At 51.9% G+C, this 23,545-nt stretch overlaps 10 protein-coding genes across 10 annotated transcripts; 5 read left to right on the top strand and 5 right to left on the bottom strand.

The window, feature by feature from the left end:
- Window positions 1-127: 127 nt before the first annotated feature.
- On the bottom strand, window positions 128-1,717 carry BDV17DRAFT_110004 (Sec62 family protein translocation protein). The gene is made up of 3 exons (XM_073753826.1): window positions 1,162-1,717; window positions 552-1,102; window positions 128-498 (listed from the first exon to the last, which is right to left on the bottom strand). The coding sequence occupies exons 1-3, from the start codon at window positions 1,619-1,621 to the stop codon at window positions 289-291; spliced, it is 1,221 nt and encodes a 406-aa protein (XP_073620277.1). The 5' UTR covers window positions 1,622-1,717; the 3' UTR covers window positions 128-288.
- A 1-nt stretch (window position 1,718) lies between these two features.
- BDV17DRAFT_110025 (Lectin C-type domain protein) lies at window positions 1,719-3,815 on the top strand. The gene is made up of 2 exons (XM_073753827.1): window positions 1,719-1,963; window positions 2,020-3,815. Exons 1-2 carry the CDS (start codon window positions 1,901-1,903, stop codon window positions 3,745-3,747), a joined length of 1,791 nt encoding a protein of 596 aa, XP_073620278.1. The 5' UTR covers window positions 1,719-1,900; the 3' UTR covers window positions 3,748-3,815.
- Window positions 3,816-3,817: 2 nt separating this feature from the next.
- Window positions 3,818-6,584, bottom strand: BDV17DRAFT_251989 (uncharacterized protein). The gene is made up of 3 exons (XM_073756480.1): window positions 6,110-6,584; window positions 5,863-6,054; window positions 3,818-5,809 (listed from the first exon to the last, which is right to left on the bottom strand). The coding sequence occupies exons 1-3, from the start codon at window positions 6,281-6,283 to the stop codon at window positions 4,070-4,072; spliced, it is 2,106 nt and encodes a 701-aa protein (XP_073620279.1). The 5' UTR covers window positions 6,284-6,584; the 3' UTR covers window positions 3,818-4,069.
- A 105-nt stretch (window positions 6,585-6,689) lies between these two features.
- Window positions 6,690-8,484, top strand: BDV17DRAFT_251992 (NADPH-adrenodoxin reductase). The gene is made up of 3 exons (XM_073756481.1): window positions 6,690-6,988; window positions 7,042-7,476; window positions 7,527-8,484. Exons 1-3 carry the CDS (start codon window positions 6,917-6,919, stop codon window positions 8,394-8,396), a joined length of 1,377 nt encoding a protein of 458 aa, XP_073620280.1. The 5' UTR covers window positions 6,690-6,916; the 3' UTR covers window positions 8,397-8,484.
- Window positions 8,485-9,024: 540 nt separating this feature from the next.
- On the top strand, window positions 9,025-10,424 carry aspf13 (allergenic cerato-platanin Asp F13). Its single transcript, XM_073756482.1, has 2 exons — window positions 9,025-9,558; window positions 9,670-10,424. The coding sequence occupies exon 2, from the start codon at window positions 9,727-9,729 to the stop codon at window positions 10,219-10,221; it is 495 nt and encodes a 164-aa protein (XP_073620281.1). The 5' UTR covers window positions 9,025-9,558; window positions 9,670-9,726; the 3' UTR covers window positions 10,222-10,424.
- A 688-nt stretch (window positions 10,425-11,112) lies between these two features.
- Window positions 11,113-12,006, top strand: BDV17DRAFT_287113 (SDR family NAD(P)-dependent oxidoreductase; the record flags this gene model as incomplete). The annotated part of the gene is made up of 1 exon (XM_073761090.1): window positions 11,113-12,006. One exon carries the CDS (start codon window positions 11,113-11,115, stop codon window positions 12,004-12,006), a length of 894 nt encoding a protein of 297 aa, XP_073620282.1.
- A 753-nt stretch (window positions 12,007-12,759) lies between these two features.
- BDV17DRAFT_287114 (peptidase family M20/M25/M40 protein) lies at window positions 12,760-15,141 on the bottom strand (the record flags this gene model as incomplete). Its single annotated transcript, XM_073761091.1, has 1 exon — window positions 12,760-15,141. The coding sequence occupies one exon, from the start codon at window positions 15,139-15,141 to the stop codon at window positions 12,760-12,762; it is 2,382 nt and encodes a 793-aa protein (XP_073620283.1).
- Window positions 15,142-16,349: 1,208 nt separating this feature from the next.
- Window positions 16,350-17,577, bottom strand: BDV17DRAFT_110166 (4a-hydroxytetrahydrobiopterin dehydratase). Its single transcript, XM_073753829.1, has 3 exons — window positions 17,013-17,577; window positions 16,876-16,938; window positions 16,350-16,811 (listed from the first exon to the last, which is right to left on the bottom strand). Exons 1-3 carry the CDS (start codon window positions 17,355-17,357, stop codon window positions 16,659-16,661), a joined length of 561 nt encoding a protein of 186 aa, XP_073620284.1. The 5' UTR covers window positions 17,358-17,577; the 3' UTR covers window positions 16,350-16,658.
- Window positions 17,578-17,880: 303 nt separating this feature from the next.
- On the bottom strand, window positions 17,881-20,045 carry BDV17DRAFT_110080 (putative MFS multidrug transporter). The gene is made up of 3 exons (XM_073753828.1): window positions 18,430-20,045; window positions 18,321-18,365; window positions 17,881-18,259 (listed from the first exon to the last, which is right to left on the bottom strand). The coding sequence occupies exons 1-3, from the start codon at window positions 19,901-19,903 to the stop codon at window positions 17,961-17,963; spliced, it is 1,818 nt and encodes a 605-aa protein (XP_073620285.1). The 5' UTR covers window positions 19,904-20,045; the 3' UTR covers window positions 17,881-17,960.
- A 1,957-nt stretch (window positions 20,046-22,002) lies between these two features.
- On the top strand, window positions 22,003-23,278 carry BDV17DRAFT_110197 (uncharacterized protein). The gene is made up of 2 exons (XM_073753831.1): window positions 22,003-22,617; window positions 22,677-23,278. Exons 1-2 carry the CDS (start codon window positions 22,144-22,146, stop codon window positions 23,115-23,117), a joined length of 915 nt encoding a protein of 304 aa, XP_073620286.1. The 5' UTR covers window positions 22,003-22,143; the 3' UTR covers window positions 23,118-23,278.
- The last annotated feature ends 267 nt before the right edge of the window (window positions 23,279-23,545 follow it).

A 23,545-nucleotide genomic window follows, 5' to 3' on the forward strand; every position in this document is an offset into this window, starting at 1 on the left:
GACGGAGCGGTCTGGACCAGCCGTGTTTTCAACTATGGAAGCCTTGTATAGCCTACGAGGACTAAAAGCAACAAAGGTCAAGATATGAATTGCGAATTGCTCCATTAGACTCCTTTCCGTATCCCAAATGAATGTCCCTCATGATCCAGCAATTATATCAAACAATAGAAATGAAGAGTAAATGACATACAGCGTGAAAGAAAATCGAGAAGCTCATGAAATTTTGAATGCAGATGATGCAGTAGTTAGTGGCAGAGGCCCTGTAATGGTGAGTTAATTGCAAGGGGTTTATTCCTCGACCTCTTCAATGCGGGGTGCGAGATCACGTTTCACTGCGCCAGCTGTGTCCGCGGTCTCGGTCGCACTGGTAGTTGCCGAAGCTGCTGTTGGCGCGGATTCCGTAGCCTGAGAAGCCAAGGCTGCTGCTGGAGCGGCCGCTGGAGTAGCGCCATCAACTGCCTTTTCGGTTTTCTTTGACTTCTTTTTTTTTTTTCCAGTCTGATAAATGTTAGTCAAAAATTAGCCATGAAGCGCTAAATGAAAAAGCATACCTCTTGCCAGCCCCATAATGGTTTGAAGCTGTCAAAGAAACCAACATCCTCAAAGAGATTGGGGAACAGCCAGAGACCAGGCGGTACAGCAATAACGGTGATACAGAACAGAATGAGACGGAATATAGCCATGGCGAAGAACAGACCAAGGAGGCCCATCATACCCACGCTCAGGTACCACACTCCTTGCCTAAGTATAATGGGCCAGAGAGGGAAGAGCACGACTGCGAAAATACCGGCCACCACGGCGGCAGCCATGGCTTTCTGCTTCCACTGCGGACCCTCGTAAAGCCAGACGTAGTGCATCATATCGTGGGCTTCCTGATGCTGCTCAATCTTCACTGTCCACAATCCCTTGACCCTCTTCCCTTTGCCATGTCCATGGCCGGCATGGGGGTCTATCTTCGAAACTCGAAGGGCAAGCACGGAAAGGGGCAAGAGCTTGAATACGTTCTCGGCAGAGGCACGGTCGGTCACTGGCGGTAGAAGAGGGTTCTTCTTTTGAGCTTTGACATATGCGGGTGATTGGAGGGCGCGAATAGCACGTTTCACTAGGAGTAATACAAATCAGCTAGACCGTCAGTCGTGAGAAGAGACGATCATAACTCACCCTTGAACATATCTTTCCTCTGACCATCCAAGATGCACGTTCTAGGCTTCAGGTTTTGTGATTTCAGGAAATGTGCAACAGCGATGGCTTTGGGATCCTTGGGTCGGTTAGGAAGGACAGGGACCTGCTGCGAATGCGTCTGCGGTTGTCCAGGCTGTCCAGGCTGTCCAGGTCGACCTTGTTGTGCAGCTTGCTGCTGCGGGGTGCCCTGAGCCTGGCCGTTGGCCTGTAGTTGTCGATTGACCTCAGCGGCCTTTGCCTGGGCGGCCATTGCACGCATCCTCAGCTGTTGGACATATTGTTCGGTTGTCAAGCCGTGTTTGGTGGCTTCAGCAGCCAACTGCTCGCGCTGCTGTTTGGCGAATTCTTCGGGGGATAATCCTCGTTTGGCCGCTTCAGCAGCGAACTGCTGCTGCATGGCGGCCATTTGTTGAGGGGTGGGCTGGCCCGGGGCGGCCATATTGAGCTAGTAGCAGTGGATGATGCAGAAAGAGATTTCAGAAGGACGGACTGAAGATGTATGGCGGAGAATCAGGGTGGCTTATTTTGTGAGAGCAATAAAGGCCAGATAAGAAGGACGATCGGTTCACATCGCAGGCTCTCACCGCCTTCGGCTCCGCGTGAACCAAGAAAACACCGTCATAACTCGACCTTCGCATCGACCTCGAAAACCACGCATATTATCAAGTGCCATGCATACATTATTTAGGCCCCTGCATATTCAGTACTCTGCATCTTCATGTCCCTGAAATTTAACCCGGATGACTCTCTTCTGAATGCGACCTGGGCCACTGTCCTTCTGGTTAGTCGTTGATCAGCCAATGATATTGAACAGGCCATGCTAATGCCCCCTTGCAGAGCGAAAGAGATGTAGCCGGCCAAGTCCCCGTCAACTTTGTCACTACATCAGCTATATCTTTGCAGGCAGCATGCTTTGGCGACAAAACGTATGGGAGGAGCGCGGCTGAAAAATGCCTCTCTAACCTGCTTGCTGTCGGCTATCGGCGCTTTAATATTGATCTATATTGGTCCCCGCCGCTACGTCGCTGGATCTTGTGCCCCGTCACGGTACCCACTGACGTTGATGTTGTCACGGTATCCCCCAGTGCCACTCCCACCGCAACTGCTGAAGTGGCACAAGGCACTGTCACAGCAGAGCTAGAGCAATCGTCAGAAGAACTGCTCTACGATCTTGGCTCATATAGATGCTCAGATAGCCTGGACCTACAGGATGTTCTGGACATCTTCCACGATTACTTTCAATTCACAGACACTGATCTGGTGACTTATTCGAGATACTTGACTTTTAATATCCATGCTGCCGCTGACCCCACGTCACCTGATGACCCGGCATCAACTGTTGCTAGCGGAGAGCTTCCGGTCGAGTCGGAAAGCATCAGCTATGTATTGAACAACAAGCTGGGAGGGTATATTTACGGACCACCTGATCTCGACCAGGATCGCCGTAACCTGAATGATTCGTGGTATAAAGTTGATGACAAATATAAACCGATCATCCAATACATCACCATCGAGGAGGACTCGGAAGGTGTACAGAGCACCATCGATGGATGGCCGAGCGAGAAATTTCTTCAACTAGCAGCCGAACGACGACTCCTCGTTGAATACGGTTCAGTTGATCCGCAGCTCAGCGAATATGATCTGTCGGTAGAGAACGAGGTCATATTCTCACCAGGCTACATGACCACTACAGTACCCGTTGCTGCAGCCGACGATGGAAGCCTCGATTCCGGCTGCCTATACGACCCAGGCACAACCGATGTCTCGAAACTAAACGCATCCTGGGCAATATCAAGCCACATCCCGATCCCCCAAAATCTCAGCGACGAATCCCTCCGATTCATGGCCGACCTCGTCGTAAACCTCACAGCCTGCGGAATGACATCAACCCTCAACCAAACCCTCTTCGGCGACACCGCAGACACAAACCCTGCACCCTACCGAAACCTCACCCTCTCTTCCTCCTGGGCCTGGGCCCTGGGCCAACCCGCCGCCAACCCATCCGACACCGACACCGCCGAATCCGACGCCAAACGCTGCGCGGTAATGGACCTCTCGCTGGACGGGCAATGGCGCACCGCAAACTGCAGCAAATCCCGCCGCGCCGCCTGCCGCATTGACAATCAACCCTTCCGCTGGTCTCTCTCGTCTCAAAGCCACTCTTACAAAGACGCCAATGATGACGCCTGCCCGCCACAAACGGGCTTCTCCGTGCCCCGCACAGGCCTCGAGAATACATACCTCTTCCGCCATCTCCTCTCTCTACCAACGGATCAAATTGATCCGTTCTCGTCCGACCCTCTCAAGCGCGAAGTCTGGATCGATTTCAACTCGATCGACGTCGAAACTTGCTGGGTGACTGGTGGGGCGGATGCTACTTGTCCCTATACCTCTGATCCAGATCAACTTGAGAGACGCACGGTCTTGGTCGCCGCTGTCGCGGGTATAGTTATCTGTATCATCGCGGCATTGACGCTGTTCGTTAAATGTAACGCTAACCGGCGGAACTCGAGACGGAATAAGAGGATTATTCAGGGGTGGGAATATGAAGGTGTTCCTTCTTAGTTGTATGTATCTTTAGGTGTAAATACAAATAAAAATAACCAGCTTTGAAGCTAAAAAGAGGAAACAAATATGTCAAGTCATCATGGTATTCATTGCTAATTCCTAGACTATCAGTCCTAAAGTACGCCAAACAGTAGATACAACTGGCAAATGAAGTGAGTATCACACAATCGAAGGTTCCAATCCAATTCCACCGCACCCATCATGAGAAAAAGAAAAACCATAAATCCAGCCCTCGTTCATCCAAACATTATGTCCATATCGCATTGCAGAGTTGCAGAAGATGCCTTCCGACTTTGCTTGCCTTCATTTTGAGTCGCAATCACAGACCAGCGAATCTCGCCCATCCGGCAGCTCTGGGCGTGGTGTTTCCGCCGTTCGCTGGCTTTGAGTTAGGGCTGTCGATACCGCCTCTGCCCTCCTCAGCCATCTTCCCACTAACGTCTCGTCTTCTTCCAACTCCCAAGCCGGCAATGTAGTTTCCGTACGACAAGTCCGATCGCTTCCCGACACACCGACCAAAGTCTGCCCCCGAGTTGCTCACGACACGACCCTTACGGTCCCTCTCAGGAATGGCAAGATCGGTATTATGCGGGGGGTCATCGTGGTCTTTCTCTGCAGGGTCCTCAGTAAGTTGTCTGAGAATGCCGTAAGAACTGCCCTTGTCGGTCTTGCGCTTAGCAAGCTTGGTCTTTTTCATGGTTTTCGAGTCAGCATCGAGGGCGGCTTTGCCCGCAAATTCGCCGTAAAAGTGTCCATCATCCTTCTCAGGTCGCTCAAGAGGAGGGACTTTGTGTTTCGGTGGCGTCGGTAGAAGGTTGGGGATGTCACCAAGAACCATCCGGTTTGATGTTCTCCTGGGCGTTTCCTGGGGGGCTTCGAGAGGGGGCTGGGGTGTTGGCGGGTTGAGCCCTAACGGATTGACCCTAAGGTTGTTTGCTGCATATTCGTCATCGCTGTCACCGTGGTCCTGGTAGATAGCAATGGGATGATCGCCGATGTCATGCTCGTCTTGCTCATCATGGTCGTAGAGACCGTTTCTGCGCACGTTGTGGCTGCCATCATCATCGTTTCCATAGTGCTCATGCATGGCCAGAGATTCGTATTCGCCACGGACATCTTCCGAAATGCTCTCGCCGATATCCCATCCGTACTTCTGAGCAAGGCCCATCCAGTCAACCATACCATTCGAAGATGCGGGTGTCTCAGCTCTGCTGTAAACAGAGGATGGTTCACGCGGGGCTGGACCTTCATTCTTGGCGTCACCAGTTAGCGAAGCCGACCGTGACGAGTACGCGACCCAGTTGTCCGAGGCAGGGCTGGCGCACTGAGAGCGGGTTGGCATTTCTGGAGATGGTTGACGCATTGGAGTACTGGAGGGAATAGAAGTGGTAGGTCGAGCTTCAAAATCCGTATCATGTAGAGGTATCTCATAGGTTTCCTCAAGGGTACCCGCTCGGTATTGGAAGGGCATTTGTGGGATGGAAGTCTGCGATCCCCCTCTCTGCTTGGCCATGTCGACAGGCGGGCGGAGTGACTTATCCTCCGAAGACTTGTTTCGCGTGTGCGTGAATGGAATTATGCGAGGGGCGCCTATCAAGGGCTGTCCATCTGAGTAACTGGAGTCCAGAGTAGAATTGCTGGCATGTTTCTCAGCGATCTCAGACTTGGTCCTCTTGTGTGGGCGAGCCGTCAGGTTGTCTTCTAATGGATTGAGGTCCGGGGGTAGCTTGGCAATCTGGCGGAAGATGTTGAAGAGAAAAGCGGAAATCGCCAAAGAGATCAAGTGGATTCCTCCATTAACCACGCTAAGGTAGAAGGTCGCCTTTGCAATGATCATGATGACTTCGACATCATCGCTCAGTAATGTTTTCCAGCTGTAGGTACTGGATGTATATTCCTTATATCCTATGTATGCCGCGAATGTGTAGAATGGCACCAGCCCTAGATCTAGCGTCGAGGCAAAGAGCATATAGCTCGCTTGTGAGCCAGCGGGCCTGGTGACTGGCGAGCGGCATAAGTGATAGATAGCGTAGAGAGTGTGCAGAATTGCAATTGCAGGCTGGGAAAGAGTTAGTGGTGCGCAAATAGGCATCAATGCGTGTTTTCACTCACCCCAATGCGGACAATCCACATAATCGATGCCGCGACATTTTTGATGACAATGGCACAAAACAACGAGCCAAGAGCGCCAGACAATGAGAGAACTCGTAGTCCAAGCTGTATCTTCCGACCATAAAAGACCTTTGGCTTTGTTCTCGGGCTCATGGGAGTCCAGTTCGAGCGGCCATCGGGGAAGTTGTCGTACTTCAAACACCGTCATTGTTAGTGTATGCTGATCGATGAGAAAATATGCACATACTGAGTCTGGATGACGATTGAAGCTAACCAAAGGTCCCTTCTGCTTCTTCTTGGGTGGAGGCCGAGTCCAGCTCGCCTGCGTCACAGCCTTCGGATTGAAAGCACGATCTGTAGGGCCCTTGAAGCTATAGGCATCAGGGGGGCCGTAAAGGAATGGAGGCAAGGAATTCCCCATAATCGCGGTGGCAAGCTGTCAGCAAAGAATGCCTTCACCCACGCGAAAGCGGGGGAAGGAGAGGAATGCGCACAAGCGAAGAATGGTTCTGGAAAGAATGAAAGAATGATGATAGTGGTCCTGTGAGAGAACAAGTGTGGACGGAACGTTTGTGAATCCCCGACTGGACCCCAGTCTGCACCACGGGCTCTCTACAGACGGAAGAAAGGATCGAGTGGAGAGAACCAGACAATAGTCGCAAGATTGATCGTGATCGTGGTGAGGCTGAACTGCAGGAACGTCAACACGCGATGCGTTGTCCCGGCAACGGATAGTCAGTCTTATCGATAAGGTCACGTGACCAACGTCATCTGAGTCACTTATCTGATCTCCGGCCTCCTTTGCTCTGCTGCATCTCGCGAGATGAGCTTGACACGCACTCCTTATACATGTGCGCGATGCACACTTAGCGTCTCTCATCGTGTGCGCTCTGCGCGTCGTCAGCTTTTTCTCCATTTCTCATCACAGTGCCGGGATGTCAACCAGACGGTTCAAACAAATCGGCCCTTTCGAGTAGCCATTGTAGGCTCGGGCCCGGCTGGTTTTTATGCAGCATACCGGCTATTAGGCAAGGTCGACGATGCGGTAGTAGATATGTATGAAAAACTACCGGTGCCGTTCGGTTTAGCAAGGTACGGTGTAGCTCCGGACCACCCGGAAGTCAAGGTTTGTTCCGCTTGTGGCGAGGTACTTGACAGCAAACTGACCTTGAGGTGCAGAACTGCGAAGAGAAATTTACAGAAGTCGCAGCATCTCCGCGCTTTAACTTCATTGGAAACGTCGAGCTAGGTGAAACCCTACCTCTCTCAGTGCTTAAGCCACACTACGACGCCTTCCTGTTTGCGTACGGCGCTCCGAAGGACAAGAAACTGGGAATGCAGGGAGAAAATGCCTTGCGAGGTGTATACTCTGCGCGGGAGTTTGTCGGCTGGTACAACGGGCTGCCGGAGCATCGAGATCTGGCCCCGGACCTCACTGCGGGAGAGAATGCTGTGATTATCGGTCAAGGCAATGTGGCTCTGGATGTGGCCAGGATACTGCTTTCTGATGTAGATCGCCTTCGCAAAACAGATATTTCTGATTATGCTTTGCAAGCCCTGTCCGAAAGCAAGATCAATCGAGTTCGGGTAGTAGGGCGCAGAGGACCGTTGCAGGTATGTTCAACACCAAAATTCTCTACCGTAAATCTAACAGATACGCGAAGGCGGCTTTTACGATAAAAGAAGTTCGTGAACTACTGCAGCTTCCATCTGTATCATTCGATCCTATTCCTCGTGATCTATTCCCTCCGGAAGATACCATCTCTGCTCTTCCCCGAGCCCAGAAACGACTGATTCAGCTTCTCGCCAAGGGATCCACCAACGACCCTACCACGGCCACCAAATCGTGGTCTCTCGACTTCCTCCTCTCACCCGAGTGCCTCAACTGGTCTCCTGTATTCCCATATCGCATGTCTCATGTTCGCTTTTCTCGCAACGAGCTCGACCCTTCAGATCCTTTTGCCGCAAGTACCAAGGTCACACCCAAGTATCTATCTAGCGGCAAGCGGGCCAAGGTCGACATTCCAGCCAACACGTTTTTCCGCAGCGTAGGCTACAAGGGTATTCCATTACCAGGACTAGAAGACCTAGGAGTGCCATTCGACGAGAGCCGCGGGGTGATTCTCAATGACGGCTTTGGCCGTGTCACTGTCCCTCTCAGTGTAGAGACAGGGAGCCGCGACACTCTCCCCGATGGCTCGCTGATTTCTCACCTCCCGGGGCTATACTGCGCCGGATGGGTTAAGAGAGGCCCAACGGGCGTCATCGCCACGACAATGACCGATGCATTCAGCACCGCCGACGCCATTGCAGCAGACGTGGCTCAGAGCGGCAGCTCATTGCTCAATTCTTCATCCGAAAGAACAGGTCTTGGCTGGGAGGGCGTCCGTGCCGAAGCGGAGCAGCGAGGCCTCAGGCCGACGAGCTGGGAGGACTGGGAACGGATAGACCGTGCGGAGCGCGAGCGCGGCTCACGAAACGGCAAGCCCCGGGAAAAGTTTGGGCGGGTCGAGGAGATGTTGGGTGCTCTATAGATTCTCAAACATGTATAACTATAAACGTGACCATTGTACAAATATTTACCTCACTCCTTTCAACAAAGTTCAAACAAAACAATGAGTATCGCCTGTTCATGAGGCTAGAACCAGCGACGCTTGACTATAGGTTTATTTCCCTCTTCGACCAGAAGCATCTACGAAATCTCGGGGCAACGGGAGCTGAAGTCCTTCAATTTGAGGATCGTGGCTTGCGAGGCTGTGAGCATCTTGCCTCGTGGTGAGAAATGACTGGATAGCGCTTGGTATGTAATGTAGTCGGATTGAAAAGTGGTTGGGCGCCCGGCAGGTACAGGACGTGCATGGTGCATATGACCTAGCATAGGCAGCAGGATGGCATGTTTGTGCTACCTGGATATGCATCAAGTAGTCGGTACTCCGGGCACCATAGCTTTTCTTGCGAACCCAGAGTAATGTTTACTGACTTCCTCGGGTGCTTCCTGTAAGGCTGGACAGGATTCATAGATACGGCTTGGCCAATCCAATCATATGATGGAGTGGGGCGGTTATACATAGCCCTACCATAACTTTATTCTCGCAGCCTCTATAGTCTATACCGCAGTGAACACTACTATCGAAATGTTAGATGCTTCAGGAATCTCTGAGCCTCCAAGCCACCACCAGCGAAGCTTATGCCCACCATGGCCACGACCACAGCGTAAGATTTTCGGTACAACGATGCCTAAGCTGGCACAACCCACGTCCGAAGGTGTCTTACCATGCTGCAGCTAGGACGCCTTAAGGCTTGAAACGGGACTTCCCCACGCCGATCGCCCACTAAAATAAGCATGTCTCATCTGACATCCGACATTCACCGTCTGGGCCTCTTCTGCACTGCCCGTTTGGTGCCTCTGCGCGCTGCAACTATGTCACTATTGCCGTCAGCCGATGCGCTGATGCCGTCGATCTCCGCCCATGTTTCACTCGGTTGTGATCGTTCGAGACCCAATTGCTCTGGTTTTACTGCCTCCCCGCTTGTGTGCTATTCTTTCACCACGTTGTACAGTTAGGCCGGCACTTCGCATCTGTCCATGGCTCTACGGTCACGATGAATCGGATTTGGTGAATCGGTGACATTGAGAATCGGAGGGTTTGGTGAATTGGGACTGGGGATACTGACCCGCATTATGAGGAGAAAAAGGTATAAATACCCACGTCTGCCCGCACCGATAGTTGATCATCAACAACGCAATCATCCTCACATCTCCAACTCTTCAAGTCTTCTACAAAAACCATAGCCAACACCAGCCAGAACCACCCACCGAAAGCATTCAACCCAAATACTTCCAACCACCTCACAACAGCCAAAATGAAGTTCACCACCACCCTCGCCGCTCTCCTCCCCGCTCTCGCCCTTGCAGGCCCCTCTAAGCCCCAGGGCTTCGAGCGCATCAGTGCCCGCCAAACCACCGGCTCAACCACCCTCTCCTACGACCCCAACTACGACGTCGGCACGAACTCCCTCAACACAGTCGTCTGCTCGGGCGGCGACTTCGGCCTGCTCACAGAGGGCTACACAGACTTCCAGTCGCTCCCGTCCTTCCCGCGCATTGGTGGCGCACCACCCATCACCGGCTACAACAGCCCCAAGTGCGGTTCCTGCTACCAGGTCACCTGGAATTCTGCCACGGGGGCAACCAACAGCATCATCGTTACTGGGATTGATCAGAGCACCGGTGGATTCAATGTCGGGCGGCACGCCATGGACGAACTTACGGGCAACCGGGCCGTTGAGCTTGGTCGCATTGATGTTACCTGGACGGAAGTCGCGAGGGAGCAGTGTGGGCTTGCGGCTAGGCCCTAGGCTAGAGCACAAGCCACAAGTCTCAATAGTATGAGTCGGTGATGACTTGGGGCTGTTTTCTCTTCTGCACTACATCAGTGTGGTAAAAATTGAGTTGGGGCATGTTGTCATTATTTCCTACTATTTTTGATATTGCTTATGAATTACTTAATTAAGCTTACGCTCCTTGAGACCGCTTAATGAATAGACTTGCTTGCTCTGGACTCTCCTACTTTTAGCCTCTATTCTGCCATAGCATTGACCGGGGATAAGATAGTTCTGGATCTAAGCCCGTGGTCGGGCTTCCTAGTTCGTAGACATGGCTGTACCCGAGCCAACCCTTGAGGGGACGATCGCTCTCAAGTTCCCGACGACAACCCACTGTGTTAATCTTCGAGCCTTTTCTCCTATAACTTCAGTGTATCTCAATTGCTTGTTATGCGCATCTCCTTGCGACTGATCTATACACCGTCTGCGGGTAGCCCTAAGTGAGATCGACTATGACATCATATCCACTCTTTACCACCGGATCTCTGCTGTTTCGACTTGTTATCGAAGCGCCAATCGATCGATATACGCGTGAGACCTAGAATAATCCAATATAGCTTCATACATGTCTAGAAGAATGTGGTTGGGTCCGAAATTTCAGGAAACTTGAAGTTGTCAAGTGACATCGCGATGACGGCAAATCTTCAACAAGAGCATGTCTACTGATCGACGTCACCCTGAGGTTATAGATTGCATATATAAGCCACCAACTGGACCCTTAAGACCACAGCTCTCACAATGTTCCGCTCTCTATTCAGATCCAAACCTTGCACTTCTCTACTACAAAAGTCTCCTTTACCCTCACCCTATAAACCTAACCCTTACATCCACAGCCTCAACTCCATCCGCACAATCACCACCGACATGTCTACCGAAGCCCAGAGCAGCAACGAGCGATTCTCGCTCGCCAATCTCTTCAGCGTCAAGGGCCGCGTCGCCCTCGTTACAGGCGGCGGCTCCGGAATCGGCCTAATGGCCACCCAGGCCCTCGCAAAGAACGGCGCAAAGGTCTACATCACCGGCCGCACAGGTGAGAAGCTCGACCGCGTAAAGGAGCTCTACAACCAAAACGTCACGGGTGAAATCATCCCCAACACCGCAGACGTAACAGACAAGAGCGCAATCGACAAACTCGTCAAGGAAATCTCATCGAAGGAAAAAGCCCTGCACATCCTAATCAACAACGCGGGCGTCAGCAGCGCAACCCAAAACACAGAGCCCGAAAGCCCCGATGAGCTCCGCAAGGCCCTCTTCGAAGACGCCTCCAGCAGCATGGAAGAATGGGACAAGACTTACCGCACCAACGTCGTGCAGTGCTTCTTCACAACAACCGCCTTCCTCCCGCTCTTGCAAAAGGGCACCGACACCGAACGGGGCTGGTCCTCCACCGTCATCAACATCTCCTCTATCTCGGGCATCGTCAAGGCCTCGCAGCACCACTTTGCCTATAACGCCTCCAAGGCTGCAACAATCCACCTGACCAAGATGCTCGCGCACGAAATCACGAGCTCGAACCTGCGCATCCGTGTGAACAACATCGCCCCTGGCGTCTTCCCCAGTGAAATGACGGCCGGCGAGAGCGACGAGAAGCAGAAGAGCTTTATCCCCAAGGAGAAGTACGAGAAGGTTCCTGCCCGCCGGCCAGGGAAGGACGAGGACATGGCTTCCACGGTGTTGTTTACGGCCGTCAACCAGTATCTGAATGGTCAGACAATTGTTGTCGATGGGGGGTATGTTTTGTCGATGGGGTCTGTCTAAATTAACATAAACTGTCTTACTAATATACATGTACAACAAATGAAGCTCATAATATTCAAGCAATTCTCCCTTGAACAATCAACAGTTCACGTACCAGTAAGCGTAGAAGCAAGGATAGAATGCTATCCCTGGGGGATGTACATGCGATAAGCAGGTATTCAACTTTGTGCCCGAAACGAAAACAACCCCAAGAGGAGCAGACAATGTAACCGTAAATATTAAAGTCTATCATCGATTTCCAAGTCTATCCTTAACCCTATCATAACCTATCCTCTCCAACCCAATACTAAACAACTAGCTATAGACCAAGTATGGTCCTGAAAGTATAGTACATGAGAATCGAACTAATGCCAAATGCAAAATGCAAACAAAACTCCAATCCAAATGAAAACATGCAAACGCGGATGCAGACGCAGACGCAGACGTATACTGTACTGCGCGGGATATCTCAGGGTATAATTGATGATTGGTGCAGATGATTGAGTGAGTGGATGTATCACATGTCGAATGCGTGATGTGGAGAGCGAGACAGAGGTGAAACAATATGGGTATTATAATGTGGTATCATGCGGAAAAGAGGGGGAAAGAAACTAGATGTGTCGAACGAAGGAAAGAAAGAAGGTGTATGTATGAGGGGAACGCTAAGTCGCTGCAGATATGCATGCTATGTGAGATTTTTCGGGTCGTCACGGGAAATGAATGTATGGCAAGCGGGCGTATATGTTAGAGCTGTACGAAGAGTTTATCAGGGTATCAAAAGAAGTTCTGGTCGTGGTCCGGTCGGTGATTCATCGGTCGGGGTACGATACTTCGCCTTGTTCGCGGGCTATGTCCGTTCGCAGTTACAGGGGGGATGGGGGCCATCGGCTTTCCAGCGCCTTCAACAGGAGACTTTGGAGAAGAATGTTCAGATTGCGGAGACGGTTCGACAAAAGCTGACGGGATTTTAGGCAAAGGGACATTCGGGGGAGGCGCGGAGGGCGGTCCCGCGGTGAGTCCATTGAAACTTTTCCGCCGTGCCGAGACAATAGATGAAGGGCGGCTTGTCGGGTCTGTCCTGTTAGATGGATCATGGCGGCTAGGCGTATTCACGACTTCAGCAAGCGGTATAGGATGATGCGAAGCTGCGGCAGGAATGACTGGTTTAACGACAGGCGCTGGACGCGGCGAACTTGACGGACCAGGAAGCATCGTGATATGCTCTGGTAGATGCGAGTAACGAAGACGGCTACGATCTCGAGTCTGGTCTGGGTGTGGAAGTGCATCCTCAGAATTTGACGTGCGGAGTGGTTTCTTGATTTGGTCGCGTCGATCAAGTCGGCGGGGTTCGCGGGTTTCGGCTGCTGCATGGAACCCGTCTCGGCTGGGAGATTGCGGCGGGGATGAAAACATGGAGATGGTATCAATCGAAACATCGTCCCGTTGGTTAGAGCCATGGACAGACGGTAGATGGGGGACATGTGGCACGTCTTGTCGAGCAGCAAATCTCCTGCTGAAGAGCGGTACGCTGAAATTAGGCGCTGGAGGCGAAGCACTGCGGACATGGGCGTCAGGGACCGTGGATTGCGCTCGAGGTATCTCGGCAGCTTCTGAGTTTCTAGCTTGAGGTAGGAACATCGACTGCCGCTTCCTCGGTGTCGAAAACGTTGGGCTAGTCGGCCCAGTTATGGACGACGCGGACTCGGAAATGACGCTGCCATCCGGAATTGGAGGCGAGCCCAGTGCCGCGTAAAAGCGCCCAGGCTCCTCGGTTGCCTCCGTCTGGGCCGTCGACGCTGACCCTCGCGATTCGGGAGCTTGATGCATAACCATTGACCGGCGGTGAATCGAAATGTAAGAACTCCGACGTGACTGTTCGCCTGCACTTGAATCTCGTTCGTCAAAATTCATTGACTGGCGAGGTTGAAGTAAGACTGCAGAGAAACGGTTGGGGTCCTTCTTCACCATCTGTCGCATGCTAGGTGTTGACCGCAGCTGATGTTCCATGCCCTCGTCGTACACCTTTTCGGTCACGTACTTTTTGCCGCCGCGAGCCTCGATTTGCGCACGGACGGCCAATAGCCAGGAGCTCATTTCCTCCGGATCATTGAACACAAGAAGCAGGTTCCGCGCCAATCGCCGAGCGTGGGACCTGTGAAACCCAAACCGTGAAAAGAGTGGCCTAGATGTTTCGGTGGGGTTTGTGCTACTATCCTCCTCAGAACCCTGGGACACCTGCAGCACCCAGTGCTTGCCCGGAATTGCATCGCTGGCAAAAGCCACCGACTTCGGTCCAAGAAGAAGCATCTTCTCTGGTAAGCGATCGTGTTTGCCATCACCAGCATATTGCAGAATATAACCGGCCGTCGCAATAATATAGATCTTCTGAGTCCATTCGCCTTTCTCGATGTTGTCCGACAGAGCGCGTTGGTACTTTTGCTTTTCCTTGTCGAGCTTTTTCTTTCGCGATGTAACTTCCTCCGACGGCTCTTCGTTTGCTGGCTGGTTGGCCTGATCATCGTCGTGAAGACTGGCTCCTCTGGCTTTAAAAGTAGCATGCAGACGCATGATAGAATCGCCGGATAGGATTGGAGCCGGAAGAGTAGCATGCTTCAGCCCTTGCGGGTAAGCCTTGAAGAGTGGAGGCGGCTTCCAAGCGACATCTTCGGCAGGGGGTGGGTCTTCTGAGTCAGTTTTGGCTCTATGCTTCGCTTGTAGCTTGGATCGAGGCGGATATGACGGCTGGAAAGGCGTGGCAGGTGTAGGTGTGGAGTCTGCAACAGCCCGTGGTGTATCACAAGCCTCTGGCGTGGGCGACAATAGCGCCGCTTCCTCAGCTGGGGCCTGCCTCACCGTATCCTGAATTTCCTCGATGCCCGAAAGTCTCTTGTCTGCCGATTTTCGAGCGGGTTTCTCGCGACTGAATATATGGCGGAGGCTGGACCTGGAAGATTGCCGTTTGACACGCTCTGGCTGCAAGGGCACCCGTTCTGCTTTGCTGTTGTCATAATCTGAGGGTCTTGGACGCTGCGAGAAGGGGGATGCGACATTGAGTATCTGGGAGGTCGGGCGGCTGAAGTTTGTCTGTAACGGAGCTAATTGTTGGCCTCTGCGCTCGCTGACAGATGGTTGAGGCGGTTTGATATTGAGGGACATCGTTTGGACGTTTTGCTGCTCTCCCAAGTGATCCGAAATCTGGCAACGGAGATTATTTCAAGAAGCCACCTGGGATTGAGAGGGAGATATAATGGTGATGCTGATTTGCACAGCATACGACATCAGCTGTGCAATGTGTGGCCGTGAAACAATGAAGGGAGTGGCTGAGAGTATCTGTAACGAGGGTTGCGGAAGGTTGGATGATTCATTTGAGTAACGACATGTAAGGAGCGATCGTAGATTTCGTGACGGCCAGAGTGCTGAGAACGAATTGTCGGGAAATTCTAGGCTCAGGATTAAAAAGAAAAAGAAGTATATCGCAGGAGCGGCTTGAAGGTAAAGAAAGCAAATTCGGCCGAAAGCTGCTTGTTTTGGAGACCTTTTTTGAGACTCATGCGCGAGCCGCGAGCGGGATCGGAAGCTTTCTGGAAAAGGAACGTGCACGGTTGGAGGAAAGCCTCGTTTGCTGGCTGCGAGCTGTTGATTATACACCAGACTCTAGCAACCCCATTGCCATCATTGTTTCATAAGCGAGGGCTGGCAAGAAGATGAAGAAAGTCAAACAACGGCGTGTGGAAGATCGAAGGGGAGGGAGAGATTGTGACGAGAGATGAGGAGCAAGCAAGAGCGCGACAGCAGAAGACTCGTCCGGCTTGTTGGAGGGTTGGAAATGAGATGACTGGTCTGTTCTTTGTGCTGAAATTAACTATGCCCAATCCTATCCACTGCTGGGTGCCGACTAGAAGCAGGCTAAATTACTTAGGGTTGTTTGTGATCAGGTCTGAAACTGTTCAGGCGGATCTTGTGAGAACCGTGGGACCGAGGCCGCAGAAATCTCTGATTGATATGATGGGTGCCATAAATCGGAGACATCAAGGTGGCTCGATTTGCTGCTTTTGATGAGATCACGAAATGGAGACTCAAGCGCGAGTCCACCGGCCTGAATCCTCAGCTTTGTTTTCGAAGAGATTTTGGTCGCGACACCCCCTGAATTAGCTTCGTCGTCCCCACTCTGGATAACGGTTTTCCGTCGAGAGGAGTTTTAGTCTGCGTTAGCTGGTGACGAGAATCCGGAATTGTCCCATCAGAGGCCAATGAGGCTGCGCCAATTGAGGATGGAGCTGGAGCTCGAGGTCTGACTTCGTCCAGGCTCTTTGGATCGTCTGGTGAAAGGGGGATCAGCACCAGCCACAATGATGTTTATCGCGTCACCAATACCCAGCTCACCTCGAGGCTCCAAGGCCTAAATGCTGGTCGATAAGCTTCGACTGTCATATTGGCTGTCAAGGAAGTTGGTTGGCACAGATCGATCGTCAACGGTCAACCACACGAGTCGCGACGCTGACTCATCCCCAGCTCTCTCCGCAGTGTTTCCCCCTGAGACTCGAGCTTAAGCATTGACACTTGGCAGCATCGCCGACCGGTGGGCGTAAACTCAAAAACACTAATTGATAGTATTACATATATGTAAGATGAGCCTAGTTGCGGCTGTATAAGCTGTAAAGCAAAAGCCAGGCTTACGCCCCCGGCCCACATTTCAGACCCTGTCCTTCCTGCACCGAGCCAAAGAGCTCCGCCGCCTGTTCGCAGAACTGCGCCATCGAGATGTCATTGTCAGTAAGTCCTCGAGGATGATGGGTAGTCCAATGGACATCCACAGAACCGAATCTCTTTATTTATTGTCAGTAGGCCGCGGTCTCCTTGGTCCCTTAGTTGGGTTCAAGGGCCACTCACAATCGTTACTGTAGCATGATGTTTTTTTGTCGAGCTCTGAGATGCAATGGCATTCACGAAACTCTGCAATTGATGGATATTAGTCCCGCCAGGAGCTACAAACAGTACCAGAGATACAAGGGGATAGAATGACTCACCACAGCTTTAAAGTATGATCGGAAATAAAACGTTTTCTTGATGCCGATGTTGTCCTCATCTAAACCCCACCCTTGACCCTGCAATTCGTTCAACGATGAGCGCAGTTCCTCAGGATTGACGCCCTCGGCAAATCGAGGTTCAGAAGTCATGGTAGAAGCCCTGCGGAAAGCAGTTTCGGTTCCCGAAGGATAATGACGACGAACAATGTGAAGACCACCCGCCCTTAGAGTTGAAGACTTATAGGAGGATAGGAGCTGGCGGGTCCTGTATTTGCGACTGCATATTGAACCCAGGTCGATGACGGACTTCTGGAGGCGCCGACAACCTTTAGTTGCGGGGTTCATGGTGAAGGCGCTCGGGCTGAAAGATGTAGTGCGTCTTTCGAAGGACTCGAGACAAATCCCAGCTCTGAAGTCACATGACCTGTATCGTGGTCACTCCATCCTTCAAAGAGGGAGCAGAAATCACCCCGAATACTTCTTTCAGGAAGTGGATTCGGTCTCCGGCATACGGCCCAGAGTACTGTTTCGCAGTGGACTATGATAATCCATGCAAAGAATCGCTATGCAGTTTCTTATTTCGCTATGAGCACGGTACGTACAATTAGGCATTGGTATCTGAAAAACAAAATAGGTAAAAGCCAAAGGAGCAAAGCTAAAATACAGGTCATGAAAGAACTGATTACAAGGCGCCAGTGGTATACCAAGCAGAAGTTGTACGGCATGACGGTACCAGAGCGGTCCGGAAAACAAGATGCTGATAGCAAGACCGCTTCGCGAAAACATTAGACAAGATTGATTAAGGGAAATGTGGAACAAAGCGTCCCATTACAGGTTAAAAGAAAAAAAAAAGACAAGCAGCCGAGCCGATGTATCTGGGTGTGACTTTTGAAGTTTCGAAATTCGTCGTTGTCATTATAGTCGTACTTGTTGACTTTTCGTAGACCGTTAAACGTCTGCAGAGAAGCTTGGTCTCGCAGAGGCAACGCGCGAGGTAGGGCGAGACGCAGCGAAGCTGTTCTGTCGACTGCCCATAGTTTGACGGATACGCAAGTTCTGTGCCGATCGTGCGAAAGAGTTCGCTCTTGACCCGGTCGGGACGCGAGAGAGTCTGCCAGAATGACCATGACTCTGCAGTTCAGTCCTTGCGTCGGACAACTGTTGGGCAAAGGGTGACCGCTTGCGGAGTACCGGTCCTTTCCAATAGATAACATAGACCGCGAGCACTAACAGGAACGAAATGCAGACTGGTATCCTGTTAGAACACCTATTCGGGAATCGCGGCGCGACATTTTGGGAAGGACTTACAGAGGATGGTGGATGCATATTCCAGGTGGTGTTCACCGCCGATATCTATCGAGTGAGTTAGTATCTGGTCTTCTTGCACAATACGCCGCAAGTGCATGGTATCACTTACTCTGGAAGAAGGGTGTTGCCGGAACTGTCAAGACACCAGCAAGGAAATCTCTGGCCCAACCGTTTCCGCCCGTCGCCGAAGCTGAGTATGGCCCGTACGCACAAATCATGTAATCAATGGTGGCCATGTAAATGCTGTAGTTGGCGATACCGACAATGGCAGCGAAGACCATGGTACCCACCCAGTGAATGGGAGGTCCTAGACTGGTCCAAGCGAAGCCGATCAGGCCGATAGGCAGACACGGAGCAGTCCAGAGCAGGAACCAAAGACGGGATTCGTACTGAGCATGTTCATCATCTGGCTTCTCACGTCTTTCTTTGATATTGCGTTGAATGGCAGGGACAAATGCACCCCAGGCGATGAAGTATCCCACAAGGATCGCAATGAAAGACAGCCCAATCTCCCAAGCATTGAAGTTCCATTGCGCATAGACCAAACTGAAGGACTGGATGAACATGAAAATCAGTGCGTCGCTGAAGCCACTCAGAAGCGAGAGGGTCAAGACAATAGGCTCGGTCAAGAACATCTTGAAAGGACGAATCCAGGTGATGAGGATCTCCCGCGCTGAGAAACGCTCGCTGTAGGGGACGAGCTCGTTGGGTCCATAGATGTTCGGATTTTCGCCACTCTTCCTCATCTTCTTAGCGATCTTGTCCATCATGATTGTAGTTCGGGTCTCGGGGACAAGGACAAGGTGCAGAATCTGAACAAAGCCGCCAAAGATGAGTTGAATCCAAATGTTCCAGCGCCAGGGTAAGAATTCTTCGACAAAACCGCCAACGACGGGACCAAGGACCGAACCACCAACAGATGAGAAGACAACACAAGCAACAGCATATTGTTGGTCATCGGCTTCCCAAAGATCAGCAATCATACCAAGGGTAACCGAACCACCAGCTGAGCTAAGACCGCCCAAAGCACGACCGACCATGATGGAGGCGAAGTTAGGCGCAAGTGCCACGGGGAGTTGCCAGACATTGACCAGGAACAGACTGAGTTGCAAGATTGGTTTGCGGCCAATCTCCTCACTCCATGGAGCCCAAAGTTCGCAGCCAAAAGCATAGAGGACAAGGAAGATCATTGCACCACAACGAGCAGCCTGCATGCTTACGTGGTATTCCTCTGAGATACCAGAGAGCGCGTTGGAGTAAAGACTGGTGTTGAAGTTCATCGAGACCTGAACAAGGAAGATCACAGAGATGATCATCCACTTTTTCCAGCTAGGAAAGGCGTATCCAAGCTCATTGTAGCAATCGTCTTCGCTCAACTCGACTTTCTCGGCAAGCTTGTTTTCCAACTGGTGCATGGTGGTACCAGCGGTAGGGTCCCGAGGAAGCTGCCTGTCGTCGAAGCCATTACCAGCCTTCTCCTTCTCGGCCTCAAGAATTGCATCGTCCTGGGAAGAAGACGACGCTTCGGGCTCACCCCGTCTGCGCAGGTTCTCGATCTCCTTCTCAGAGAGTGGCGAAGCCATCTTGGTGGTTCACCACTGTTGAATAGGGTTAGCTGCTTCAAAAGACTAGAGAGAGAACGCGGAAACAATGATGAAGATGGTTCATAACAAGTGTTGAGAGCAATGGTTGCTCAACATTCACCGCAAGTAGATATGATAACACACGAAGTACATACAATGACACTGGCCAGAGGGAGAGTAACACAGAGAGATGAGAGTTAGGCAAGGATCAGCAACAATCTGTTGTACTCTGTATGTGAGATCTCCCGAGTGAGAGAAAGATCAAAGAAGCAGTGGGTGAGGTCGATGAAAGCAGAAGAGAAGTTGGGGGAACCGGGGAAGATAAAGAAAACGGAAAGGAAAAGTCGGGGAAGAGAGATTAAGGAAAAGAAGGGAAAGGAAGAGGCAGCATGCAGAGATAGAAAAGTGGAAAGAAGGAAAAAGAGCTCCGGCCTGTCATCATCGTGAGCTTGGAGGCAAGACCTCCCAGAAGGGAAGGAACGGGCAACGCCGTTGGCTGAGCCCCGATGTTACAGTTAGGTACCACCCCGCTTGCTCCAGGAACTTTGAGTTCAGTTTGAGCGATTAAGCGATACTAGCATTGTATCATGCCGATCTTCCTCGAGTCCTTAGTCGACTCCAAGCTTCAGAAAGCGCCCCATGAAGATCTGGTGGCTTAGCGGCTGATTGCTTTCTTTTTCTCAGTGTTGCCTGTGCATTCCAGACGTACGTGAGATGCATTGATGTTCTACAGAGCGACTTCAGCCTGCACAGTCCGGTGCACCGCGTTCATCCAGAGGGTTCTACAATCTGCGCTTGCGGTGGCTGCTCGACGCTGTCTGGTCCGGAATCTTTGACGAGCCCGGATCGGGAAGGCCGGCCACTGGCCAGGCGGGGCTGGACTCCGGCATCGAACACAGACCACCAGGGCGCGCCGACATAACTAGCACTCTGGGAAAACCTTAGCAATAATGAAGAGATCTCAATGAATTATCACACGGTAGGTATGCATGGCTTGCGCTGTCAGACTGTCAGATAACATATGTGGTTTTGTCGTACGATGCAAGGGAGGGTCGGGTTCCCGAACGGCGGTCGACCTGGACTCAAAGTCAAAAATGATATGACGGTCCCATAATCTGGAGGTTGAAGGCGCTGGTGCAATGGGTGTGGCAACCGGTTCCGGCGGACTTAAGTGGAGGGACTGAAGTAAAAGTCCCTCGGGCTCTCCTGTCGTTCCAGGCTTCCAGATTATGGCAAACCTGAAGTTGAAGCCAATCGCAGGGATGATTTTGCCGCAAATGACGTCAATGGCTCGTTTCGTCCCGACCCTGCTCCTTTGCTTTCCCTGGGCAAATCTTGATTGTCCTAAGCATTCAGCGTGCTTGGCTTGGAGTCGCTACTAATTAATTGCCGAAGTATTATCTTGATTCCTGCGCTGTTGATCAATTCACACGGTTTGCCGACTGCAACCTCGTGGTTCCGTGGAGCAGAATTTTCTCACGGGGATGTGGGGATTTCTCCATGGGCCATCACAATCTCTCCAGTCTCCAGGATTAGGGGACCCCGTAATCAGCCTGCAGATGCGAGATATGCGCGGTGGCAAGTTCATCTTGTTACTGCTGCTTGCCTAGCAATAATTTCATCAGCAACAGCCAGGGCACGCGACCTCCAAATTTGGCGTAGATTTGTAAAACGCTCTTTGTTTATTGCCACTTTTACGGCGTCGCAACAGCCCTGTCCTCGATGTGTAGGATTAAGCACACGCTAAGACGTCCATGAGACCAGCCACCAGAGCTAAGATGAACCATGCCAAGATAGAGTTTGGGCAGTGGCCAGGACATCCTCGCCCGTTCACCGAGGCCGAAATGCTTTGTCAACAGTCGGGACAACAAACCACGCAGTTGGTTGTTTGATGCATCTGCTCGTCTCCAGTCGGTCTCCAAATCCCACGTTGAATGTAACTTCAAGTTCCCCGACATTCTACGGATCCACCAGGAAAAAAAGGGGCCGACCGACTATAATCGAGATCACGTGCGCTGGCCCTGTCGGCTGTTTCCGGACACTGCTGAGTTCGCCGACCGCCTTCCCTTTGGACAGCTCCCCTCATTCTTCAGAGTCAGACCACCACAAGACAGACTGACGCTTCGCGGCTTGACTATCCCGGATATCATCGTCTCCATCTTATAGCTGCTCTTATTGTCTGCTTTCAGCCTCCTAGTGAGAAGCTGTGGTTATCTGACAGGCCTTTCTCTCATCTAGCCATGTCTCCGGACATCAATTCGCTCCCCTCATCTCGCTCGGCATCTGCTTCCCCACGCCAACGACGGACTTTCTCCAGTTTATTGGACGCACCCACCCAGACTCTTCCTTCAACTGGCTCTGGCCCTGCCAACTCGACTTCATCCAGCCTAAACAACAACCACACCAACACCATGACATCTGAGCTTTCTCGCCGCCATCACCCAATATCTGGTTCGGAACGACGCCGATCCGGGAACCTGAATCTCAACAGTAATAGCAACGGCAGCTATACTAGTGAGTCAGGTGCCGGGGAAATCCCGTCGCCCTCTGATCACCGGTCTTCTTTCGGCCATGGGCACAATGGGCTTCGTACCTCTAGCCCCTCCAATCTCGGCGGGAGTCCCGTCATTGGCACTGGCGATCCGCATCATCAGCGCACTCCTTCACTTGGCGAGCTGCACCAGGAACTAGAGCAAGAGCAAGAGGCCCAAGTGGTAAGACAACCGAGGATCACCGACTATGGTTCATGGCCAATAATATTGCTCCTCTCTAGAATCGACTTCTACAGACAATCAGAAGCCAGCAGGTCCGGCTCCAGTACCTGGAGCAGCAGCATCCGCAGCAGTCTGCAATCGACGACGTCACTCCTTCCTTTGAACGCTCAACGTCTTTCCCTCCCGCTGCCGCGCTCTCTACAGCGGGAAGCCGAACCTCAACTCAGTTACCTTCTTCTTTGTCAAGCCGCCGCCCGAGTCAGGCATCCCCCAGCCTCCGACCGGCTGACTTTTCCCGGGGTCCGGACGCACCAGAGTGGGTCACGGGCCCCGGTGAGGGTACAGGACGGCGGAGTAGCCGAGACGAGAGTAGTTTCTACCAAGCCGAGGCCGCGGCGCTCTCTAGAGAAAATCAGATGCTGCAGCAGCGTATTCGTCAGTTAGGTGCGTTATTTTTGCTCGTCTATATTCCCTCCACATTCTCCTCTATGATCATCTAAATGCCTCACTAACACTGGAGCAGAGCGCATAGTGAGTGAATTGAGCACGGATCCGACAAGATTCTCGCAGACACTTGACGAGCCTCCAGTCACGGTACCTCCAGTCACCCCCGGATCCGACGGTGAGGCTTCAGACAAGACATGATCGGTTCCGTGAGCATATAAGTTGAAACTGCCCGGCGCTCGAGCGAGAAAGATCGACATCTGCCCTCGCACGGTTGAACATACCTAACAAAGCTCATCAAACCAATCCATCAGTAAGTGGTTTTTGACGATAGTGATGCATATGGTGACCACCCTACGTTGCCCTAATATCGAACCATGGCCGCAGCATCAACTCAAGACATGCAGCGCGCGCTGCACCATTGCAGTCACTCAGGAGGTTACCGTTGGCACATGGCATATAGAATATATCTCGTTCTAACTGC

Source organism: Aspergillus undulatus (assembly GCF_047715775.1).
Source record: "Aspergillus undulatus strain CBS 261.88 unplaced genomic scaffold BDV17scaffold_3, whole genome shotgun sequence".
NCBI classification, from domain to species: domain Eukaryota; kingdom Fungi; phylum Ascomycota; class Eurotiomycetes; order Eurotiales; family Aspergillaceae; genus Aspergillus; species Aspergillus undulatus.